Below are 21189 nucleotides of genomic sequence, written 5' to 3' on the forward strand. Positions count from 1 at the left end.
AACTTTTACCCCATCTGCATCCACCCCATCTATTCATTTTTAATAATTACACCTGGAAAATTTCATGATACTTCAGGCAAATCTAGCATAATCTCAAGCTGTTTTCTATCAACCAACTTTATACTACTGAATGGCAGGCAAGTATAATAAAATTAAAAATCTTAATGTTAAATCTACGCATATTTTTCTGATAACTCAAAGACATAGCCATTCCCATCAAACAAACATTAGACTAGTCTTATCCACCTAAAAATTACTAAGTGATATGAACTTGAAAGCATTTTGACTTATTTGCTTAATTTATGAGTACCCATTTTTAGAAGCCAATCTGGTAGACAATATACTAACAGACATGTATACACACACACACACACACACACACACACACACAAATACAGGTAGGCACAAGTAATGATCTTTTAGCTTTAATTTTAAAACTTGAGCCATGAGTCAGGTAAAACCCCCTTGTTTAGAAGACAGTTAGATTCAACCAGCATTTCTGTAAATAAAATAAGTTGAAATGTATCTGTCCCATGTAGCAAAATCCCTTACCAAATTTTAGAGAAAAGAGGGTGGCAAATTTACGTCTCAAATACAGAAAGAATTTAAGCTTTCTCAAGAAGGAGTCTGTGTGTGCTAGAGGAGGATTAAAATTAATGCCAGAGTAACATAAATCACAGGAATTCATCACAGGACAAGAAAACACACAGATGAGTCTAGAGAAATAGTTTAGAACCTTTTCTTAAAATAACTAGGTGAAAACCTGAAAGAGGAAGGAGGGAATGAAGGATAAAGCTGGTGAAGAAAGGTGCAGAAGACAGGTAGAGCAACAGGCAAGGCAGCTAGTGGAAGAATGGTTTCAATGGTGTTTCTACAGCTTTGGTGTTGGTCCTGCAAGCACTAATCTTTCTATTTCACTAATGTGCTCACTCACTTTGTAGTTATTTTCCCTAGGAGAGGTGATGACTGCCTTGATTCCATTGAGGACTTTCAAAGTGCCTACTGAAAAAGGCTTCCCATTGTCTCTGGCAGGTTTGGTATTTTCTTTTTTCCAGTTGTGTGTGTAGACTGGCAAGTTTTGGAATTTTAAAGGATTCCCACTTTGGCCAGTAAAGTTTCAGATTATTCTGGGTAATTTTTGTCCAGAGACTTAGCTAATTACAACACCTCAAACCATAATTTTGGCTCATAAACCCAGCTGGAGTGCCAGAAGGCAGCTGACCAGATAGGAAGAACTGAAAGCATGGCCTACTCATTGCAGTGACCTGATAAACTTGTTCCTTTCAGTGCCCTTACTGTGAGCATCCCCACAAAACCTTACAGACTGGCATAGCCTGACTGAGAAGCCCTTCCTAAACCCTGGGCCAACAGGGAAAGTCCTCTCCAGGGTCTGGATGGAGGGAACTGGCTGGAAAGGCTCCCTCCTAAACTTGGGGTCAAGAGGAAATGTCCCCTTTGCAGTCTAGATGGGGGGACTGGCTGAGAATGCTCCCTTACCCAAGCCCATGGCTAAAAGAAGTTTCTCTTTGAGGTTCCAATAGATGGGACCTATGGGGGAAAAATAGTCTTCGAGACCTCATCCAAAGCATGGAAGGTATGAATTCAGGAAGACTTACCAGAGGACCTCTCGACCCTCATTCCCCCCACCTCATGGTCCCAAAGTTGTAATCGTGTTTGTGTGTCTGTGTATTTACATGCATGAAATGAAATATCAAAATACTCTAAAATAACAGTGAGTACTGTTCCTTGAAATTATTTGAGACGACTGAGCTCAAGGACTTCTTGGAGGCACAAATGAGTTGGTTAAGGACTGTGCTGGGAGAAAAATCAGGATTCTTTTCTTATTCCGCTTCTGACACTATAAATGTGAACAAAAGTTCTCTGAAAAGGAATATGGAAGAAAGAGATTTTATTCCAGTGAATAATTTGCACCAGCCTTCAGTGTGAAACAGAGGTGTTTTCCAGAGAACAAAAGGAAGTCCAGGGTTTTATAGCAAAAATCCCACCTAGGGTCCCAATCAGGTATATTTATGCAAATGAAGGATTGAAACTCACTTAGTCCTGATTGGGTGACATGGCTGCATCCTGATTGTTTTATACAACTGAGCTCTGATTAATCAATACCATTGTGTTTTGATTGGTTCATCCAGGAGAGCTCTCAAAGCCCTAAAGTTAGAAAGGGTGGGCTTTCCAGGAAGTCACAGTACTTGTGTGACCTCTAGTCAGCAAATGGCTACTTGGCTTTATTTTAAATTCAGACCTAGTTGGCCACTTGGGCTCCGTCTTGAAGGACTATTTCTGTTTCACATTTGTTCACATCACAAATTTGTAGGCCTGCTGTTCCTATCATTGTGGTTGTAATTTCCAGTTCCCTTATGACGAATGATATTAAGTATCTTTTCCTCTGTTAGCCATTTGAATATTTTTTGTGTGTGATGTGCTTGTTCCAATCCTTTGCCTATTAGGTTTCCTGCACTTTATCATTAATTTGTAGAAATTCATGGTATATTGTACACTTTGTTGGTGACTGTACACAGTTGTTGGTTGCAGACATCTTCTTTAACCTCTTTGGCTTTCCCTTTCACTCCTTCATGGGCCCAAAGTTGTATTTGTGTTTATGTGTCTGTGTATTTACATGGATAAAATGGAATATCAACATGCTCTGAAATAAGAGTGGGCTCTAATCTTGGAAATTTTTTTTTCTTTTCATGAGTGTGTATGTGTGTGTGTGTATGTGTGTGTGTGCATGTGTGGATGTCTCAAGACCACCTTTATGCTTGATAATTCACAAACAGGACTCATAAGACTCAGGAGCATGTTAGACTCCCATCTGGGCTTTATTCCTCTAAAAGGCTGTAGAGCAAGAACAATAGGAAAAAGGTGCAAGTCAAACAGTCTGGAGAGGGTAGCCAGAAGCTTTTGAGTCCTTCACCACCTGAGTTGCACAGGGTGTGCTCCCTCCAGCAGTGAACTACCAGGACGTGTTTGAAACCACTGGCCAGGAAAAGCCTGTTTGAGTCTCAGGGTCTGCCATTATATGAAGGGCTAGACACGCAGGCACATCCTGCCATGTGCCCAGCTATGGTAACCAAATCTCAGGACCCCAACAATGAATGAGGTGCACATCGTTAATCTTGACGTTTGTGCAAAATGATCGCAAGCTGGCATGTCATGGAGTATTGCTCCAGGTGTACATGACAGAATCACCAACCATTAATATAAAGAGCCTCTGGAGGGTCATCTTTCCAAAGTTTGGCCCAACAGCAATCATGGTTTGAGGCTCCTGTGGAGACATGCAAGGGGTGAGCAGCTGGACCTGTTATGGCAACTTTTCCCTCAAAGGTAGCTGTATCAACACCATTTCTTTGTGAGAAAACCAACTCCATAAGACAGTAGAATACTCTTCAAATTGTAAGCCCACAAATGTGCTAGAATGAATTTTTATTTAAAAAAGAAACAGAAGGTTACGCGGGAGAGAGCTTATCTGTTCCTTGATAACTAAGTGATCTCTGAAACTTGCTCAGTGCTTTTTAGCCCTTTCATTAACTTCTAGCCTAGGATTTGCATTACAGAGTTATAGACTCAACATTCTATCCTGGGCTCATTTTATTAATTCTTATTTTCTGAGCTCATCATTTATTTTATAATATTCACTTTTATGAATGTGGAATTGTTTGTAATATTCTCTTTTGGGTATCCTTTTGAACTTGTGGTTCTATCATCTCATTTATTCCTATTCTGATTTGCATTTTCTTTCTTTTCCAATTGAATTAAACTACCTAGAAACATATCTGTTTCAACATGTTTTCAAAAACTAAGCTCTTTTTCAAAGTGTTATTTTTTCATTTTATTATTTATTAATTGCTATTTATATTTTTAATTCTCCCATTCTGTTTCTTTTTTTCTTAGGAGGAGAATGGCTAGAAAAGTTTCACTTTCTCTTGTTTAATACTTTGAGTGTTGAAGATTATGGCTTTTCCTATGATACAGCTGTGCTATTCATTCATTTAAAGACACCTCTTTGAAGTATCTACCCAGCCTGCAGCTTCTCTCCTTTCCACCTGCAAGGGTGGGTGGCTACAGGCATGTTTAGTCAATATAAACATCCAGCTGTGGCTCTCAGAGTCTCTGTCCTACAAATTTGAAGGGGCTTGAAAATCTAACAGAAATTTTTCTTTATGAATGAAGATATATCTTCAACATCTTCAACACTTACACAATATTGACTAAGCCCAAATACTGCAGTGTTATTAACTTTACATCTCTTTGTAGGGTGAAGGTAGCTGAAAAATAGAGAGGAAAACTTAAATTAAAAAAAGATAGGATGCTTCATTTAGCAAACTGTGTGTCAGGTTTTCTTTCATTTGGAGGCTCAGAGAAAAGTTAGGAAGAAGCTGGTCTTCCTACTTACCCTCAAGGTGCTCAGTGGTGGGAAATAGACTGGCAAGTGACTGTGGAGTGCCAAGGTCCGAGGATACAAATAGCCTTGGTGGGGGACACAGGAGAGGCTACTAACCCAGATATGTGGGGAGTTATAGGCTATATCATGTCCCCCAAAATTCATGTTCAGCCCTAGTCCCCAGTGCCTCACAGTATGACTGTATTTCAAAATAAGGCTTTCAATAGGTGAGTACATTAAAATGAGAACATTATGGTGGGCCCTAACCCAATCTGACTGGTGTCCTTCCCAGAAGAGGAAATTTGGACCTTCAAGGAGACGCCAAGGATGCAAGCACAGAGGAAAGGCCCCATGAGAACACAGAGAGAAGGAGGCCGTCTGCACGCTAGAAAGAGAGGCCTCAGAAAAAGCAAACCCTGCTGGCAACTTGATCTCCAGCTTCTCTGGCCACCTGAACTTTGAGAAAAGAAATTTTCTATTGTTTAGGCGGCCCAGTCTGTGGTATTTCGTTATGGCAGCCAGGATAGACTAATACATCCAGAGAGGTGGATGGCATAGGGAAAAGGTCAAGCAGACTTGAGGATGCAGTACTGTCTTAGAGAACAAAACGGAGTGACTGGAAGACTCTTACGTTCATATACTACATACACATGAAACCACTGGGACATGCTAAATGTCCAAAAGTGAAATTCCTGATAGAGAATAAAAACTATTCTATTCTCAAAGAGCTAAAAAAATTTAAACTCCTAATTCTTCTTAGCCTATTAACCCACACTCCAACCACCTACCTATCTGTAGTTCACATTTGTTAAGACTTTTTTTTTCAGAATTAAACATAATCCCAAGTTTAAGTCCAAGACTATTAAGACATTAAAAAAAAAAAAAAAACTGCTTTCAGCTCATCTAATGTTTTCAATCTTTGTCTCAATTCTATTTTTTTGAGAGAGTTTCCCTGGAGAATATTGTCTTTTTGTTTGTTTTTGGTTTGCTTGACATCATTTTTAAAAGGCATGTTAATGAGTAAACACAGAATAAAATATCCAAATAACTGGGCAAACACTGTTACACTGTCAAGCAGTTACACTGTTAGGCAGCAACAGTGCTGATGCTGGACTGTGGCAGGCAGAGGGTGCTATCCTGACACACTTCACCTTAGTGCAGGAAACTTCAATTTGGTGGAAGAAAGGCGATTTCGAGGTGCCAATCTGGGCGACACTTCCCAGTTAGAGAGTCAGCAAAAGGGAGAGGGCAATTCCAAGAAGAGGGAAAAGCTTGTGCACAGGTAAGTGTGTGCACAGGTGAGTGTGTGCAAAGGTGAGTGTGTGCACAGGTGAGATAAGATACAGGAGAGGCAAGAGCCAGAACTGCGCCCTATTCCCGCAGGAAAGCAGCTCTGCAGGATTAGAGGGGCGGGAACGCGTGGTCAGAGCTAGGAGTTGAGGTCCGGGAGGGGGCCCATGGTCTGCAGGGCCTGGTCAGTCATCCAAGGGCAGTAGTGCGCCTGCAAGTGGGCGTTGAAGAGCCAGTTACACCGGGAAGGGACTTCTCTGTCCCTCTGTCCCTCGCGCGTGCACCCCCGCCCCCCTCCATGCACCCGGCATAAGCCGCAGAGGAGGAACTCAAACCAGGGTCGGGGACGCCAGCCACCCGCTGAACGCACACGGAGCTACCTTGGGGCCGACGGCGCGGGGCCTCATTCGGTGTCAGCCCCGGGAAACGGCGCCTGGGGACCGCGCAGGCCAGCGGAGCCGCGCACCTTGGGCCCCGGGGCCGAGCGTCTGCTCCCGAGCGCCGGCCGTTTATCGCGCAAATCTCGCGGCGAGAAGGAGAGGCCGGAAGGGCGCCCCAGCCCCAGGGCTCCCGCCCCGCCGGGGCCTCAGGCTTTCGTTTCCCCGCAACGCTTCGCTTTCGTTTCCCGCCGGCGCCTGGCTCCCTCCGGGTTTCGTTTCCCGCCGGCGCCTGGCTCCCGCCGGGTTTCGTTTCCGAGGCGGGGCCGAGGGCGGTGTCGCTGAGGAGCCCATGGCCTTCGCCCGCCCGCTCCTGCGCGGGCCACTGTCGGGGCCGCTGCTCGGGCGGCGCGGGGTCTGCGCTGGGACCATGGCTCCGCCGCGCCGCTTCGTCCTGGAGCTTCCCGACTGCACCCTGGCTCACTTCGCCCTAGGCGCCGACGCCCCCGGCGACGCAGACGCCCCCGACCCCCGCCTGGCGGCGCTGCTGGGGCCCCCGGAGCGCAGCTACTCGCTGTGCGTGCCCGTGACCCCGGACGACGGCTGCGGGGCCCGGGTCCGGGCGGCGCGGCTGCATCAGCGCCTGCTGCACCAGCTGCGCCGCGGCCCCTTCCAGCGGTGCCAGCTGCTCAGGCTGCTCTGCTACTGCCCGGGCGGCCAGGCCGGCGGCGCACAGCAAGGCTTCCTGCTGCGCGACCCCCTGGATGACCCTGACACCCGGCAAGCGCTGCTCGAGCTGCTGGGCGCCTGCCAGCAGGCACCACGCCCGCACCTGGGCGAGTTCGAGGCCGACCGGCGCGGCCAGCTGTGGCAGCGCCTCTGGGAGGTGCAAGACGGCAGGTGGCTGCAGGTGGGCTGCGCACAGGTCGTGCCCGCCCCGGAGCCCCCGCTGCACCCGGTGGTGCCAGACTTGCCCAGTTCCGTGGTCTTCCCGGACCGGGAAGCCGCCCGGGCCGTTTTGGAGGAGGTAAGAGTTCTGTCCCTTTCCAGCTCCCAGCGTGGCATCTGAACCCTTCAGACCAGAGAACTGGGCCAAGAGGCTGGTCTGTAAAGCCGGTTCTTGCCTGGGTGGTTTGTTTATTTCCGTTCACAAATCAGGTAGGGAAGGTGTCCTGTATGCCAGGCAACTCTTTTAAGATTCTTGTTTGCAAGGATCTTCCAACCTGACGTGGAACATAGACCTACACCAAGGCGCGCGATGCTTGCTGTAAAAGCATCCCAGCAGCAGTACAGAGGGAATAAAGAGGCTGCCGGGAGTGAGGGAAAATAATGTCAGCTGGGAAGTAATTTTATTTGCTGATGATCACCATTCAAGGATCTTGGGGTGAAAAAGAAAATGCATGAGTTTAGGGGGTTTAAGAAATTTAGACTTAAATAGTGTTTACCTGCCGACTGACTGGCCATGAACCTTGCGCAGGTTACTCAACTACTCTAAGTTTTGCCCTTTGACATGTACAATTCCCATCTTGCGGTATTGTCCTGATTAAGGAAACATCTGACTCACAGCAGGTACTCACAGAAAGAGACTGAAAATTCTTTTTGATCGCAGGCTAGGCAGATGTCTTCCTGTGACACAGATGACCCCTGAGGATGCCCCATGGATCTTGGGAATATTTTCCAAGCTTACGGGACAGCGTTGTGGAGCAGTTAAGAGTGCAAGATCAACCACGTGTATTTAAATTCAAACTCTGGCATTTATTAACTGTGTCACTTTGAGCAAGTTTCTTCAACTCTCTGCCTCAGTTTCCTTAATTCATATGGTGGGAATAATAATAGCACCCCCCCTCCCCGCCCCAGTTCAAAGCTATCACGGAGATTGGCAACTGAATACTTGTAAAGCACTTAGAAGATTGCCATGCTCAGAGCAAGCACATAAGTAAGTGTCTGAGCCTCGCTCTGAGATGCTGTGAGCATGTAGTGAGATAATGCGCACTGAGGAACTGGGAATTCCCAGGGGGACGCTGCTCTGCTGGCTTCCTGATTGCAGTGCTTGGCTCTTTATCTCAGCCTCCTGAATGGCTAGGAGAGGACATGCTGCAGATGAAGACTGCTCTCTCCAGCCCACTGTGTAGCTGATTTCCCATTCTTGTGACACAGTGTTCCCAGCGGGCCTGTAGTTCCATGGTTGCTGTGTCACAGGACATTGTGATGATGTGCCTTGCCTGGCCTTTCTCAAAGCTGCTCAGTGAAGGCTGCAGGCCACCAAGCGATCCAGACAGGGACAGCTGTTTCGAGCCTCGGCTACTCAATATCAAATAAAACACTCCAGTCCATCCTAGCATTGAAATACTCTGAATTCCCATGGCCTAGCACAGTGCTGAGTATTAACTTAGGCCTTATTAGCATGCAGCAATATTGTGCTCAGCAATTTAGGTGTGATTTCTGCAAAAGCCCCCTGGCTTCATTGCTGATGGATAGATGTTGTTTTGCAGTGTACCTCCTTTATTCCTGAAGCCCGGGCGGTGCTTGACCTGGTCGACCAGTGCCCAAAACAGGTCCAGAAAGGAAAGTTCCAAGTTGTTGCCATCGAAGGACTGGATGCCACGGGTAAGATAATATTACCTTTTAGTTATAGGCAATGACACTAACTGATTAGTTGCAGAAACAGAAATACTTCTTGCAAAGCCAAACTTTATATGGAGCCTCATGTGTGCCCCTACTGTGTGGCAGGCCCTGTGCTAGGCAGGCGCTGGGATGCAGAGATGAATAAGACCTTCAATATGAAGCAGCATGATGTGTGGGCGCGGACCCTCAGTGCTCTGGTGGAACACAGGAAAGGCACTGAATCTGGCCTCTGGGGGCTTTGTCGGGTGGAGTGCATGGTCAGGGGTGATACCTGGATTGTATTTTAAGTACAGATAGGAGTTGGTCAGGTGATGAAAGCAGGTAACATCCTCCAGACAGAAGAAATAGCATGGGCAAAGGTGCAGGGGCTTGAACCAGGGTGGTGTGTCCAGGAACCGCAGGCAATTCAGAGATTCTTCTGGAGCAAAATGTGGAAGAACTAGGAAATGGAAGGAAAAAAAGCCTTCTGAGCTGTCAAACTGAGGTCAGAATACAATGTGTGCTCACATTAGACCAAAGTACAAAAGGGGAGACATGCTGCTCCTGTGGCCCAGGACACACTGAGGAGAGGGTTGATGTTGGAGAACTAGCATCCAAGTGGTTCAGCACAGGAGTTTCTCCTCCTGTGTAAACTTGAGGAGTACAGACTTTTAATAATATAAAAGGCAATTTTCATATAGAGGCACTTGTGTACCCAGCTAGGGAGACGTGGCACAGGTGATGGCCCATGTTGACCATCCTGGCTCCATGCGAAGGATCGGGCCATGTCCTGGCCTTCAGGGAGACCAGCTGTCATCACTCAAATGTACTGGCTGTGCCCAGGACCCATCATAGTTTCTTTCAGCTGCAGAGGGAATTGTAACACCATCAGTCCTTCAGCTGATGTGTTTCGTTAATCATTTATTTTGCACCCCCAGCTAATTTAGATTTGGTGGGATTACAGGAGACATAAAAATTCAGCCTCAACACAAGCATCCACACATACAAATGTTACAAGGAGGTAGCACAGAGTGGCAGAAAGAACACAGGCTAGTGGTTCTGTCTGCCCTGCATTTGCGTCCTGCACCAAGGCCTGTCAGGAGGGTGAGTTTGGGTAAATATGTTAACTTCTCCAGTGCTCAGTTTCTTCATCTGTAAGATGATTAAATAATAACTGTTTTGCAGGGTCACTGGGAGAATTAGGAGTATAACGTGCTGAGTACTTGGCTCCTAGTAGACACTGAGAAATGGTGGCTACTGTTAGGGTCTGTCCTGACAACCCAAGAAAAAAAGAAAATAGATAGTTGGCAATAAAGTGTTAAGTGTAGGATAGAGAAACTTAAAAATAAATCGAAACAGTAGGCGCTCAGAGAAACTAGTGCACAGTGTGCTGGAGTAGATCATCTTCTCATCACCACCTGTCCTGAGCTCCAGGCAGCAGCTGAGAATTGTGAGATGGGCTCTGGGAAGGGGCTAATCTGTCACCCGAGGCTGTGCAGGGGGGAGTCAGAAAGTCAATGAGGCCTAAGCAGTGCCTTTGAGGAGAAAGCTGAAGCCTAAAGCAGATACAAAAGCTCTAAAGGCCAAGCCCAAAGGGGCAAGCACAGGAGTGAGTGGTAGAACCAGGGCTGGAAATTGGAAAGGGATTGCACAGAAGTGGAAGCAGGGTGTGAAGAAGGTGGAAAGAGAGGAGGGGTGAGAAGAGTGGCTATGGATGCCAGGTGTGGGTTCATCAACTATAGACAGTAAGAGGAGAGAAAGTCTTCAGGGTGGGGGACAAGGTAAGAGGGTGAGCAGTAGCTGGGCTGCCGGGAATAAAGTCACACGTAAAAGGGGCTCTTGTGTCTAGACTCCCAATATCAGATTTGATCACTAACCAGAATTTTTCCTCCAGGTTTCCTAATACCACACAGAGAAATCCTAACTTCCTATGGGTCTACAGCTTTTTATAAAGAATCCTGTTATTTAGTCTACTCATTTCATTTGCAGTTTGAGAGAATATCTGTGCTCTTTCTACGTCAATATTAACTTTTGGGCTGTGGTTAACATGTATATACTTTGTGTATGACCTGCAGGTAAAACCACAGTGACCCAGTCAGTGGCAGATGCACTTAAGGCTGTCCTCTTAAAGTCACCACCCTCTTGCATTGGCCAGTGGAGGAAGATCTTTGATGATGAACCAACTATCATTAGAAGAGCTTTTTACTCTTTGGGCAATTATATTGTGGCCTCTGAAATAGCTAAAGAATCTGCCAAATCTCCTGTGATTGTAGACAGGTAGGTATAACGATGCCTTGAATTAGGCATTTTCTCCCTAATATATAAGTGTGTGTGTGTGTGTGTGTGTGTGTGTGTGTACGTACATGTATATGCCAGGAAAAAATTGTGTTTAAGTCAAACTGTATTATGATAATAGGAATTCTGCTTATGAATTGTTAATTACCTATACCAGGCACTGGCATTTGCTAGAGAATTACATATATAATACTAGTATCTGGAACTATAACTTGGGTAGGTAAATGTTACATGTTATTCCCAGTTTACTGATGAGAACTATAGATCTCAGAAAGGTAAAATAACTTGCCAAGGTAAGCTGGGAATAGCATACCAGGGACATTAATGACTCTATACTTTCAGTCATTCATTTGTTCGTTGGCTTATTCAACAAACACTTATTGGACACCTCCTGTGTGCCAAAGACTAGTCTCAATTCAGAGGATTCAATGATAAACCAGTGTATTAGTCCATTTTCATCCTGCTGATAAAGACATACCCAAGATTGGGCAATTTACAAAAGAAAGCGGTTTAATGGACTTACAGTTCCATGGGGCTGGGGAGGCCTCACAATCATGGTGGAAGGTAAAAAGCATGTCTCACATGGCAGCAGACAAGAGTAGAGAGCATGTGCAGGGAAACTCCCGTTTTTAAAACCATCAGACCTTGTGAGACTTATTCACAATCATGAGAACAGCATGTAAAGACCTGTCCCCATGATTCAATCACCTCCCACTGGGTCCTTCCCACAACATGTGGGAATTCAAGATGAGATTTGAGTGGGGACACAGCCAAACCATATAACTCCACTCCTGGCCTCTCCCAAATCTTATGTCCTCACATTTCAAAACCAATCATGGCTTCCCAACAGTCCCACAAACTCTTAACTCATTTCAGCATTAACTCAAAAGTGCGCAGCCAAAGTCTCATCTGAGACAAGGTAAGTCTCTTCCACCTATGAGCCTGTAAAATCAAAACGAGTTAGTTACTTCCTAGATACAATGAGGCTACAGGCATTGGGTAAATACAGCCATTACAAATGGGAGAAATTGACCAAAACAAAGGGGCTACAGGCTCCATGCAAGTCTAAAATCCAGCTGGGCAGTCAAATCTTAAAGCTCCAAAATTATCTCCTTTGACTCCATTTCTCATCTCCAGATCATGCTGATGCAAGAGGTGGGTCCTCATGGTCTTCGACAGCTCCATCCCTGTGGCTTTGCAGGGTATAGCCCCCACTCCTTGCTGCTTTCACAGGCTGGTGTTGTCTGCAGCTTTTCCAAGGGCATGGTGCAAGCTGTCAGTGGGTTTACCATTCTGGGGTCTGGTGGACAGTGGCTGTCTTCAAACAGCTCCACTAGGCAGTGCCCCAGTAGGGACTCTGTGTCGGGGCTCCAACCCCACATTTCCCTTCTGCACTGCCCTAGCAGAGGTTCTCCATGAGAGCCCCACTCCTGTAGCAAACTTCTGCCTGGACATCCAGGCATTTCCATATATCCTCTGAAATCTAGGCGGAGATTCCCAAACCTCAATTCATGACTTCTGTGTACCTGTAGGCTCAACACCACATGGAAACTGCCAAGGCTTGGGGCTTGCCCCCTCTGAATCAAGAGCCTGAGCTGTACCTTGGCCTCTTTTACTCAAGGCTAGAGTGGCTGGGACACAGGGCACCAAGTCTCAAGGCTGCACACAGCAGAGGGACCCTGGGCCCACAAAACCATTTTTTTCCTCCTAAACCTCTGGGTTTCTGATGGGAGGGGCGGCAGCAGAGGTCTCTGACATGCCCTCTAGACATTTTCCCCATTGTCTTGGTGATTAACATTTGGCTCCTCATTGCTTATGCAAACTTCTGCAGCCAGCTTGAATTTCTCCTCAGAAAATGGGATTTTCTTTTCTGTCACATTGTCAGGCTGCAAATCTTCCAAACTTTTATGCTCTGTTTCCGTTTTAAAACTGAATGCCTTTAACAGCATCCAAGTCACCTCTTGAATGCTTTGCTGCTTAGAAATTTCTTCCACCAGTTACCCTAAATTATTCTCTCAAGTTCAAAGTTCCACAGATCTCTAGGGCAAGGGCTAAATGCCGCCAATCTCTTTGCTAAAGCATAACAAGAGTTACCTTTGCTCCGGTTCTCAACAAGTTCCTCATTTCCATCTGAGACCACCTCAGCCTGGATTTCATTGTCCATATCATTATCAGCATTTTGATCAAAGCCATTGAACAAATCTCTAGAGAGTTCAGCCTTTCCCACATTTTCCTGTCTTCTTCTGAGCCCTCCAAACTGCTTCAACCTCTGTCTGTTACCCAGTTCCAAAGTTGCTTCCACATTTTGGGTCTCTTTTCAGCAGCACCCCACTTCTGGTACCAATTTACCGTATTGGTTCATTTTCACACTGCTGATAAAGACATACATGAGATTGGGCAATTTACAAAAGAAAGAGGTTTAATGAATTTACAGTTCCATGTCGCTGAGGAGGTCTCACAGTCATGGTGGAAGTTACGGCACATCTCACATGGCAGCAGACAAGAGTAGAGAGCTTGTGTAGGGAAACCCCTTTTTAAAACCATCAGATCACATGAGACTTATTCACTATCATGAGAACAGCATGGGAACGACCTGCCCCTGTGATTCAATTACCTCCCACTGGGTCCCTCCAACAACATGTGGGAATTCAAGATGAGATTTGAGTGGGATCACAGCCAAACCATGCCAATGAGATAGATAATTCCCTACTTTCATGGAGCAAACTTAACATTATAGGAGAAGAAAAGTACCAAGTGAACAAATACATAAAATAATACATAAGATGAGGTAAGATAATATCAAAGCATGATAAATGCAAGGAAGAAGAAAAATCAAAGTAATGTGCTAAGAAATGGCTAACTCCCCACTAGATATGGTTTAGGAAGGCCTGTCTGAGAAAGCACCATTAGTCAGAGCCCTGATAAAAAAAAGCCAAATGTGAAAATTCCTGGGTATCAGAAAGCACTGTGGAGAAAGAAAACTACAAGAATGAAGCTAAAACTGAAATAAGCTAATGTATCTGACAACTAGAAAATTTTCTATGTTCTGGAAACATAGTAGATGAGGAGGTGCTTTGTGGATGAATGGGAAGAGGAAGGTTGGGGCAGATCTATAGGGCTTGTTGGCCATGCATAGAGTGGATTTTATTCTGAGTGCACTGGGGAGCCATTAGAATGTTTCTGATAAAGGAGAGACATAAACTGATTTATACCTTAAAAATTCACCTGTAAGAAATAACTTTAGGTCAGGTGCAGTGGCTCACACCTGTAATCCAAGCACTTTGGAAGGCTGAGGTGGTAAGAGTGCTTGAGCCCAAGAGTTCAAGACCAGCCTTGATAACATAGTGAGAACTCATGTCTATAAAAATTTTAAAAAAATAGCTGGGTATGATGGCACCCACTTGTAGTCCCAGCTACTTAGGAGACTCAGGAAGGAGAATCCTTTAAGCCCAGGAGGTCGAGGCTGCAATGACAAAGCAAGAGGATGACAGAGCAAGAGGGGCCTTGTCTCAAAAAAAATCCAAAAAACAGTAAGACAAAAAACACAAAAAAGAAGAAAAAAATAGCTTTGAAAATACTGTAAGAAAGGGGAAAGTATACGACAAGCAGGTCATACTGAACTTACATCATGATGACACAGGGATGAGAAGATTATAGTCACCGTGAGATTCCATTTACTCCCATCTGGATTTCATTTTACTCTCATCCAGTTGGTAAAACTACTGTAATTAAAAGTTTCCTCATATGATATTGATCAGTAGAAACTCTCATATGATGCTGGTCAGAGCATATCATATGATACTAGCATAATCACTTGGAGAGCAGTTTGAGAAGATGCAGTAAAGTGGAAGATTGCTCCTGCCTACTGAAGAAACACTCACAAAAGTTTCTTTCAGCTTCCTTCATACTGTTGCAAAATTTGAAAAATCTAAAGCCCATCAACACGAGAAAGCATAAATAAATACCAGCATATATACATAAGGTGAACCATACAGCAGCAGCGTAAATATGTTGTGCAGTGCATGAGAGTGCATGCATTATAAAACTGTAATGTTGAATGAAAATGTCAAGTTGCTGAAAGATGTTTGGTAGAATACGTGCACAGTTATCCATACTGCAAAGAGTAGAGAAATGAAAGGATGTTGAACAGCAGATTTAAGAAAGTTGTTTTTGGCCGGGCACAGTGGCTCACCCCTGTAATCCCAGCACTTTGGGAGGCCGAGGCAGGTGGATCACGAGGTCAGGAGATCGAGACCACGGTGAAACCCCGTCTCTACTAAAAATACAAAAAAAATTAGCTAGGCATGGTGGTGGGCACCTGCCTGTAGTCCCAGCTACTAAGGAGGCTGAGGCAGGAGAATGGCGTGAACCCGGGAGGCGGAGCTTTCAGTGAGCCAAGATCACACCGCTGCACTCCAGCCTGGGCAACAGAGCAAGACTCCGTCTCAAAAAAAAAAAAAAAAAAAAGAAAGAAAAAAAAAGGAAAGTTCTCTGGGAAGTAAAGATAAATGTGGTTGATAAGGAGTTCAGAAGGACTTCGATAGCGATTGGATTATTTCTTAACATTTCTTGAATATTCATTTTCTCCAAAGATTTACTTATTTTTGTAAACATAAGCAATTGCATTTAAGTATGGCATAGTTGGTAAAGAACATTAATCATAAATGTAAATCTCAAGGAATTTCAAGAAGTGAACACAGTCAAGTCACCGGTACCCAGATCAAGAATGAGAGCCTGCCACAGCCCCTACACGCCTGTTCTGCCCACACCCAGTCACTGCCCATTTCCTCCCCAGGGGTAGCAACTGTCCTAACTGCCATAGCCATATATTAGTTCTGCCTGTTCTTAAACTGCCTACAAATGCAACTATTTGTTAGGTATGGAGTTTTATTTGCATCTGACTTCTTTCATACCACATGTGTTTTGAAGATTGGCCTGTGTTGTTCTGAAGTAAATTTTATGCATTTTTGGTGCACATATGGATGCAGTTCTGTTGCATAGGTTCCCAGGAACAGAACTGCAGAGGCATGGGGTTTGTGGTTGTTCAGGTTTGGTAGGTGTTGTAAAAAGTATTCTAAAGGGGTTGAAAGCATGTTGAGTCTCCTTCCCTCCCCACAGCAGTATTTGCCAATTCCCTGTGACTAACAGCCCTGTTGACATTTAGTATTGCCAGGCTTTAATTTTGACTCCTCTAGCTTTTCCATTTGTTCCTGGTGGGTAAGCTGGTCACTGAAAAGCTGATTTGTCCTATCTGGACACAGAACTACTACTCCTTTCTTGAAAGTATATCTTTTTCTGTACACTTTTCTGTATGTCTGAAATATTCCATCAAGAGACCACCCTTACTGTATGTGGAGAATAAAGTGTGTGGTGGGGGAGGGGCAAGAAAGGAAAAAGAATCAGCTAGAAGGCTGTTGCTGCAGTCTAGGCTGTGATGGCCCATGAGTAGTTTTAACCCTGGGATGACAATGGGGATGGCAATGGGGATAACACAATAATAATTTCAAAGTTGGCAAGTTATGTGGAATCTTAGGATGAAATGAGAAGGATATGAAATCTTGTTCCTTTGTGGGAAGGCTTTGCCTGGAAAATGTTTTTGCCCTATTGTTAACATGCCTGATGTTATCATATGTGGTATCTGTATTAGTTCTTTCTCACACTGGTATAAAGACATACCTGAGACTGGGTAATCTATAAAGAAAAGAGGTTTAGTTGACTGACAATTCCACATGGCTATATGGGAGGCATGGCTGGGGAGGCCTCAGGAAACTTACAATCATGGCAGAAGTTGAAGAGGAAATAATGGCAACGAGAGAGAGAGAGAGAGAGAGAGAGGGGCAGGGCAGGGGCAGAGGCAGAGGCGAGAGAGCAGGGGGAAGTGCTACACATTTTAAACACCCAGATCTCATGACAACTCACTCACCATCACGAGAACAGCAAGGGGGGTGTCTGCCTCCATAAGCCAATCAACTCCCACCAGGCCTCATCTCCAACAATGGGAATTATTAGGTTGGTGCAAAAGTCACTGTGGTTTTTGATATTATTCTTAATGGCAAAAACCGCAATGACTTTTGCACCAACCTAATACACTTTGGCATGAGATTTTGGTGGGGACAAAGAACCAAACCATATTGACATCTTTTTTTGATACAGTCCCCTTTATTTCAAAGAGAAGGACTAAGGTTTTCCTAGTAGGGTATGACTTTCGAGGTCTATTATGTCCTAGGATGCCTGCGGGTCCTGAAGCAGCACTGGCCACTGTGTGCAGGCGGGGATTTCTGCACTCTGTCCCCCGGTTTTCTGATCTGTTAAGTGGGGATACTCATGCCCCCTTCCCTGCCTACTGTCAAGAGTTGTGATGAAGAGTCAGTGAGTGGATGTGTGTGGAAGTGCCCTGAAAATAGGAAATTGCTATTAAAATATAAAGCATTATTATATGAGCTGTGTATAATGTGTTGGCAAATTGCTTTTGATTTGAACTAATGTGGCTTCCATGATGGCAGGAGTGGAGAATACTAAATAGTGGGAAGCGTCTGAAATTGATGGGCTAAGGGTGTGATTATTTAAAACAAGCAGCCGTATTGTCGTCAATGGGAGAACTCTGTAGGAAACAGGTCCTTAATTCTTCCCTTGATTTGTCTTCTTTGTGTGTGTGAATTGTCTGCAATTTAGTTCTTTAAAGAAATGCTGCATCACCTTGTCAGATGAAAAGAAAAGAGCAGTTATTTGTTGTCTTTGTGGGTTTTATTCATGTTTAAAGATTTTAATGAAATCCATTTTAGACAGTACCATCATCTAGCTGAAAAATATGAGAGACAGTAATTTTTAACGGGGACTGTGGTTAAGGTTGGAGTCTTAATCACCCCTGTTACCTTTAAAAATCTATTCTTGCTGGTGATTTTTCTACAATAAAGAAGACTTTAAAAATAGGATAATATCAGTCTCTGTATTCATAGTTGGGTATTTAATTCAATGAATCTGGAGCATGTGCTCACCATTGTGTAAATTATAGTTTAAGTACCAGAAAAAGAAAACTGAGACCCTAATTGGCTTTTTTTGAGCTTGAGGGACAAAATCCATCTGGCAGAGAGAGTGAAAGTACAAGTTTGTGAGTAACAGGAGTTGGGTAAGTAACACATAGGAAGGTGTCCAGGCAGAATTCACAGGAGCTGGCAGTGGCCTGAAGCTCTCAGAGCACACTTTTGGAGGTGAACAAGGGCTTTGAAGGATGGATGGTGTTGAGATTATCAACTCCCAACTGAATTTTTTTTTTTTTTTTTTTTTTTTTTTTAGATGGAGTCTCACTCTGTTGCCCAGGCTGGAGTGCAGTGGTGTGATCTCGGCTCACTGCAAGCTCTGCCTTCTGGGTTCACGCCATTCTCCTGCCTCAGCCTCCCGAGTAGCTGGGACTACAGGCGCCCGCCACCACGCCTGGCTAATTTTTTTGTATATTTAGTAAAGATGGGGTTTCACCATGTTAGCCAGGATGGTCTCGATCTCCTGACCTCGTGATCCGCCCACCTCAGCCTCCCAACCAAGTGAATTTTTTACTTGTGTCCTTTTCAGTGCTGTCCTGTGTTCTGTTATCATAATTTGCAATGATCTGGCTTTAGTTATAACCAGTGTCTGATAAGAATTAGATATTTATCTTATAGTAACAGTGTGATACAGTTTTTTTTAAGCACTTGTCTGTATTTGGAACAACTATGGAAGGAAAACAAACCTTGCATGATCTCTGTGTTGCACATAAGGAGATGGAGGCTATATTAGCTTAGATGACTTTTACCTACATCTACAAAACAAGTGGGGCAGGGGGCACAGGCAGAACGATGTACAGTTCAGGTAACACAGGGAATTTACTATGTGGATACCACTGTGTACTTTTCACTGTGGAGAGGAGTTCAATTCTAAAATGATCAAAATTTTAGGATTTTAAAGAATTGGGCTGGGCATGGTACCTCACACCTGTAATTCTAGCACTTTGGGAGGCCAAGGCGGGTGGATCACCTGAGGTCAGGAGTTTGAGACCAGCCTGGCCAACATGATGAAACCCCATCTCTATTAAAAATACAAAAATTAGCCGGGCGTGGTGGTGCATGCCTGTAATCCCAGCTACTTGGGAGGGTGGGGCGGCAGAAATGCTTGAACCTGGGAAGCAAAGGTTGCAGTGAGCTGAGATCATGCCACTGCACTCCAGCCTGGACAACAGAGTGAGACTCCACCTCAAAAAAAAACAAAAACAAAAAACAAAAAACAAAGAATTGAAGGTGGTAATTTGAAAGTACAAATGAGGAGGGGCCCCTGGGTATCTCTACGTTGGAATGTTTATATCATAAATATTTATTGTGAGTGATGGTCCTTTTATATTGGATCTGAATTGTCCATTTAGTCCTTTAAAATTGGAAGATGGCATGAACAGGGCAAGAGTATAATAAACTATGCTGATAAATGAAATCGTTCTAATTCATTTATTCATTTATACACCCAAATAACATTCATTCATTGCATATCTATTATGTGCCAGACATGCATTACTAAAAAATATTTCCCACTCAAGAAATTACCTAATGGAGGAGACAATAGATATTACACTTATAACAAGTAGCTCTAATTTGCAATGGGGAGTTTTTCAGTAGAGTCACGTAGAAAGGGTTTTGAGAGCACAGAGGAGAAAACAATCAATTCTGCTTGGGGGCTTCCTAGGAGTCTGAAGGGAGAGGAGAGTTTTGCTGGCTGAGAAGCTCAGTCTCACCAGAGGAAAAGGTAAGCAGGTGCAGACTAGGAGGGATGTTCTATGTCTTACCAGAAGACCAAGCATTTCCTGTAGGTAGTAGGAAGCCACTGGGCATTTTTAAATAGAGACCGATTTGACTTTTGTTTATGGTAATAACTTTGTTTTCCTCCCCCAAAATCACTTTTTAAAACAGCCAGCAGGAGCGACTGACTTGCTTAGGGAGGACTTTCATGGAGCTGGGCAGGGCGTATTTGTCTCCCTGTCTCATACTGAGGCACCATCATCAGACTGGATAGTTGGGAGAAACAAAGAGGCTTCTACCTCAGGGGTCCCAGAACGTGAATTTCATTGTCAAGTTCAAGGTGAAAACAGCGTAGGAACTGACATGGCCTTTCCAGGATTTTAGTCTGCCAAGACACAGCCCTTAAATACAAATGAACTGCCAAACAGGTTCATTGTCCCCATCACCCTCCGTCCTTTCATGGAGGAACGCGGACAGCAGGACCAAAAAGATGCGATGACAGAGGGGAGGCCATACTAAATGGTAGTTTGAGATGGGTCAGTGGAGCTGTGTGAAGAACACACTGCATTATTACTATTGCCAATTTTATTTTTTAAACAATATTGTATAACTTTTTCTAGTTTATAAAATTTAATTTTATTTAACTTATGCAATGCTAGAAAAACTTCTGTAGAGCCAGCCCTGGTTTCATCATTCCCGGCTGCTGATTTTCAGATGCTACTTTGACTTCTTCTGCAGACGGAGAACTCACTACCCCATTCCTTCTCAGGTACTGGCACAGCACAGCCACCTATGCCATAGCCACTGAGGTGAGTGGGGGTCTCCAGCACCTGCCCCCAGCCCATCACCCTATATACCAGTGGCCAGAGGACCTGCTCAAACCTGACGTCATCCTGCTGCTCACCGTGAGTCCTGAGGAGAGGTTGCAGAGGCTGCAGGGCCGGGGCATGGAGAAGACCAGGGAAGAAGCAGAACTTGAGGCCAACAGTGTGTTTCGCCAAAAGTAGGTGTCCCGATGCAATGTGAGCGGCAGGCGTTCCTGAAGGGAGATGAACCACTGGCACTGGCTTTAGGATTGTGAGGAAGTGATATTGTTTCCAGTTTTCAAACACAAGAGGCAACATCCTCTAAGTTACTTCAGCCCCTTCCAATGGGCTTGTGACCACAGGGCTGCAGCATTGTTGTCTTAAAGCAAAGGTCATCGGACTAGGGATCAGAGCCTGCCACTGATCCTGGCTGTGCTAGGAGCAGCTGCACCTGGGTAGACAGTAAGTGGCTCTGTGCCTCAGTTTCCCCAGTCATAGTACAATCACACAGAGCACTAGATAACGAACTCATAGTAATATTTACCTATTAGATGCTTCCTGTGTGTCAGGCATTTTACTGATGTTATGTCATCCTTGTGAGGAAAACATTAGCCGTATTTTACAGTTTACAACTTTAAGGCTCAAAGGATTAAGTGATTTGT

General features: G+C 44.6%; 1 protein-coding gene across 8 annotated transcripts in view; it reads left to right on the top strand.

Annotated features, from left to right (window-relative positions):
- The first annotated feature begins 5573 nt into the window (after positions 1-5573).
- Positions 5574-21189, top strand: part of CMPK2 (cytidine/uridine monophosphate kinase 2) — a 37594-nt gene continuing 21978 nt past the window's right edge. For 5 of the 8 annotated variants that reach the window (XR_010136148.1, XR_010136147.1, XR_010136149.1 and 2 more), the window contains exons 1-4: positions 6295-7093; positions 8559-8673; positions 10746-10947; positions 20491-20724. Coding sequence is in view for 4 of the 8 variants with exons in the window: in XM_054546146.1 (XP_054402121.1) it covers positions 6419-7093; positions 8559-8673; positions 10746-10947; positions 20491-20724 (1226 nt within the window). In the remaining 4 variants the exon portion in view is untranslated. 8 annotated transcript variants of the gene reach the window in all.

Source organism: Pongo abelii, chromosome 12, assembly GCF_028885655.2.
Source record: "Pongo abelii isolate AG06213 chromosome 12, NHGRI_mPonAbe1-v2.0_pri, whole genome shotgun sequence".
Classification (NCBI taxonomy): Eukaryota; Metazoa; Chordata; class Mammalia; order Primates; family Hominidae; genus Pongo; species Pongo abelii.